Consider the following 4,115-nt stretch of genomic DNA (forward strand, 5'->3'; position numbering starts at 1 on the left):
ACCGAAGACGTAGCCTAGGGCTTTTGGTGGCTGACGCACCACCCCCTCCACTCATGCGTCCAGGCTATCCACGCATGCCATCCTTGCGCACATGCTTGGCTAGCCCCATCTCTTCGTAACTTATTTGTTATGCAACTTTATTCTACTTATCAATGCAATGATACGCAAGCCTTCTATGTATTCGTGAAAAAAAGAAAGAAGACGAGATCAATGATTCGTTTATATTCCATGCAACACTGGGTTGTCTATACGGATACGGCTATACCTCGTCGCCCACGCGTGGTATGACGGGATGGGACGGTGAGACGCCGCCTACTTAGGCTGTTGCTGGCCACAGTACGTGCAACTCGCACTCAGAAACCACAAGCCACTCGCCACATGGAAATGGACAAGCACGGTCAACCTCTGCTTGCTCTGCTTCCCCTCCTCCTCTGCCTCTCCGTGCTCCGGGCCAGCGCGGCGGCTTCTGTCACCGCCGGCAACCCCGACGGCACGGAGCTCTGGGGATTCGTCGAAGTCCGACCAAGTAACGCCCCGCCCTGTCTCGCTTGCATTTTGCACCATCTCGATCCCAATTTTCTCCTGCTGGCTGGTCATCTTTCACGCGAGAATTCTTCTCAGACTCTGTTTCTGCGCTGCAGAGGCCAACCTGTTCTGGTGGTACTACAAGAGCCCCCAGAGGGTGTCGACGCCGTCCAGGCCATGGCCGACCGTCCTCTGGCTACAGGGCGGTCCCGTACGGTCCATCTTCCTCCCCTCTCCCAGCTTCTCATGCAAGAATTCTGTCTTCAGCAAGAGCTAATCATCTCGGTCTTCGTCTCAGGGAGCGTCGGGGGTGGGCATCGGCAACTTCATGGAGATCGGGCCCCTCGACGTGAACCTCAAGCCCCGAAACTCGACGTGGCTGCAGAAGGCGGACCTCATCTTCATGGTATCCCTACCGCAAACCGCGACGCCCTCGTCTTCTTCCTCTCGCCTCGCTGTTTTTTTGGCTGCAATACCAACCGCGTACGTGCGTCAATGGCAGGACAACCCTGTGGGGGTCGGGTACAGTTACGTTGAGGACGACAGCCTGCTGGTGACGACTGACTGGCAGGCGGCCACGGACGCCACCACGCTGCTCAAGGCGCTCGCCAAGGAGCTGCCCACCCTGCAGCAGGGGAGCCCCCTCTTCCTCGTCGCCGAGTCCTACGGCGGAAAGTACGCCGCCACTCTCGGCGTCTCCGTCGCAAGGGCCGTCCGTGCCGGCGACCTCAAGCTCAAGCTCGCAGGCGTCGCGCTCGGGGATAGCTGGGTCTCGCCGGAGGATTTCACGGTGAGCAGATCGGTCATTTGCTGGAGAGCGCACGATCGAGCGTGTGTGAACCGATTGCTGATTTAATTTGATCGGTGCGTGCAGCTCGCTTACGCGCCGCTGCTCCTGGAGGTTTCGAGGCTGGACGACAACGCCGGCGACGCCGCCAAGAAGTAAACAGGACTGCACCGTCCTCTTAAATTCCTCAGTGCTTGCATTGCATGCTTCCCGGGGCTTTCTTCCCGGAAGAAAAAAAATGTTAAAAACCAACTCCCCGGTCACATGCGCGCGCGAATTGTGGCCTCAGGAAGGCGGCGACGGTGAAGGAGCAGATCGCGGCCGGGCGGCTGGCGGACTCGCAGGGGTCGTGGTCGGAGCTGCTGGATTTCATTGACTCCAAGAGCGCCAGCGTCGTGAGTGTTGACTCTTTGACCCTTGTGTTTGTCTCATTTCCTTTGCTGACAGATAGCATAATGCAATTTCAATTTGCAGGACATGTACAATTTCCTGCTCGACGCCGGCATGGACCCGGTGGCGGCGGACCTGCCGGCGACCTCGTCGACTCCGACGACGTCGAGCAACGCGCAAGTGATGAAGTACTCGACGTACCTCGGCGGCAGCCAGGAGGAAGCCGGCTCCAACACCACCAACACCCTCGGCGGCATCATGAACGGGGTCGTCAAGGAGAAGCTCAAGATCATCCCCAAGGATCACGAGTGAGCCTGCGTCGCCATTGGCAACAGCTCGCTTTCATGCTCTAGCTTACACCCACCCACATGACGTCCCTGTCCCAAACTGCAGGTGGCACGAGCTGTCGGACCCCGTCTACAACGCGCTGGTCAACGACTTCATGAAGCCACGGATCGACGAGGCGAGTGATCCAGCGCGGGATCCCATGAAACGATGGATGGATCTTGAAAATGTTAAACTGTACTGATCGATGCAAACGATGGCTTGTGGGCTGTGACTGATTTACTCTCTGCTTTCTGCTTGATCATCCAGGTCGACGAGCTGCTGTCTTACGGTGTAGATGTCACGGTTTATAATGGCCAGGTGAGGTGACTGCATTGCTTTTACTCTATTCCGCTGCATCTGCATTGTTTTTACTCTCTTCCAGCTTGTAATAAACCTCGACAGTTGCTTAGGATACTTACTAAAAAAACACATTTGGAATGCCATAATAAGCTTACTGGTTGATTGGCACAAGTCCTAACGACTAATGGGCGTAGCCACATCCACTCATGCTTACTAGAATGGCCCTACTCTTGCTGTCAGTTCAACGGAGCTGTCAGATTAGCAGACGGAAGCACCGTGACGAGTAAGCAACCGCGACTAGGAGAGAAAAAATTCGTGTTGGTGACGACGCGGACAGGCTGTTGTTCAGAAAAACCGCAGTCCTTCAAAGAACCTTCCATTTTTTAAGCTGAATGACAACCACACCCGCGGGTCCATGCCAAAAGAACTCCAAAGTTCAGAATAGTATACAGTGTGTCGCGCAAGTGACAACTCTATCTTTTCTCCCAGATTGTATTGGTCGGAACAGATCGTCAGATGCTCAGATCGCATCAGCGATCGGCCATCGATCTACTCGTCTCACATGTACATGGTCAACACTGTTGAGTGAAACAAGCCACTTTAACTGAAACGTGCATGTTGCTTAATCTGCAGATGTTCTTTTCAACTATTTATTTTATTTATTCATTCCACTATATATAGCTTTAACACGCGTATGGTTTGCTTAGGGCTTCGTCAGTGTACAGTGTGTGGTGTGTAGAAATATCGCTGCCTGTACGATAGACTAATGTTGTACTACGTTCTTTAGACTGAGCCTAGTGATTTATTATTTTTTACTTATACTCTTTGTGAAGCTGGATGTGATTTGCTCGACCAAGGGCGCGGAGGCATGGGTGCAAAAGCTCAAGTACTCAAGCCTTTCTCTCTCACCATTTTCTCCAGATTCTTGCAATATTTAGACGCCACTTGTGCCTCTAAAAATTACGTCTACTTTTCAGATGGGATGGGCTGAAGAACTTCCTGAGCCTGCCGAGGCAGCCTCTGTCCTGCGGATCATCCAAGGTCACCAAGGCCTTCGTCAGGTCCTACAAGAACCTACATTTCTACTGGATCCTTGGCGCTGGCCACTTCGTAAGTCGCAGCACACCACATTTCTACTGGATCCTTAACTGAACATAATATGCTTTGCTTATTTCTCGTGTGATCTGTGGTGCTTGGCAGGTGCCGGCCGACCAGCCTTGCATTGCGCTGAGCATGATCGCTGGCATAACCCAGTCTCCAGCCAGCTAGGTGAGGAGACCCGGATAGAGCAGATCCTGTCTGTCGGATAGGAAAAGGAAACTGACGATAGAAGTATAAAAAGAAAGGCTGCGTACTTTAAAGGGCGATGAAATTGATTGTAAGGTGCGTTGGTGTGTGAGTGGGGTTAAAGCTCGTCCGTTTTATTCTCCGAATAAAAGATGACACCTTTTAGAGCTTCTTTCACAGTTTTAGTGTGAAATTTATGTTTCCCTTTTCTATAGATATTTGTAAAAATGCGATGTTCACACATCTCACACAACGGTATAAAAGGCCAAAAGGTATAAAATCAAAATGGAAAGAGCATCTCCAACGACAGCCCTATTTTAGGGCACCAAAAAGCTGTTGCAGTAAAATTTGAGGCACCGAAAGGTGAATTTTAGGGCATTCAAAATTGTTCATCTCCAACAGCTGCCCCAAAATAGGGCACTTCAACATGCAAATATTTTTTTTGAACATCCAAACATTGCAGAATTCACTTCCAAGTTCAAACATTCAAAGTTTTGAA

The 4,115-nt window shown here is 51.6% G+C and overlaps 1 protein-coding gene across 1 annotated transcript; it reads left to right on the top strand.

Annotated features, from left to right (window-relative positions):
* Nucleotides 1-258: 258 nt before the first annotated feature.
* Nucleotides 259-3,795, top strand: LOC123181263 (serine carboxypeptidase-like 51). Its single transcript, XM_044593528.1, has 12 exons — nucleotides 259-526; nucleotides 642-736; nucleotides 824-931; nucleotides 1,028-1,315; nucleotides 1,400-1,467; nucleotides 1,602-1,707; nucleotides 1,787-2,010; nucleotides 2,096-2,165; nucleotides 2,297-2,347; nucleotides 3,163-3,215; nucleotides 3,307-3,439; nucleotides 3,530-3,795. Exons 1-12 carry the CDS (start codon nucleotides 379-381, stop codon nucleotides 3,596-3,598), a joined length of 1,413 nt encoding a protein of 470 aa, XP_044449463.1. The 5' UTR covers nucleotides 259-378; the 3' UTR covers nucleotides 3,599-3,795.
* Nucleotides 3,796-4,115: the final 320 nt, after the last annotated feature.

Source organism: Triticum aestivum, chromosome 1D (genome assembly GCF_018294505.1).
Source record: "Triticum aestivum cultivar Chinese Spring chromosome 1D, IWGSC CS RefSeq v2.1, whole genome shotgun sequence".
NCBI classification, from domain to species: Eukaryota; Viridiplantae; Streptophyta; class Magnoliopsida; order Poales; family Poaceae; genus Triticum; species Triticum aestivum.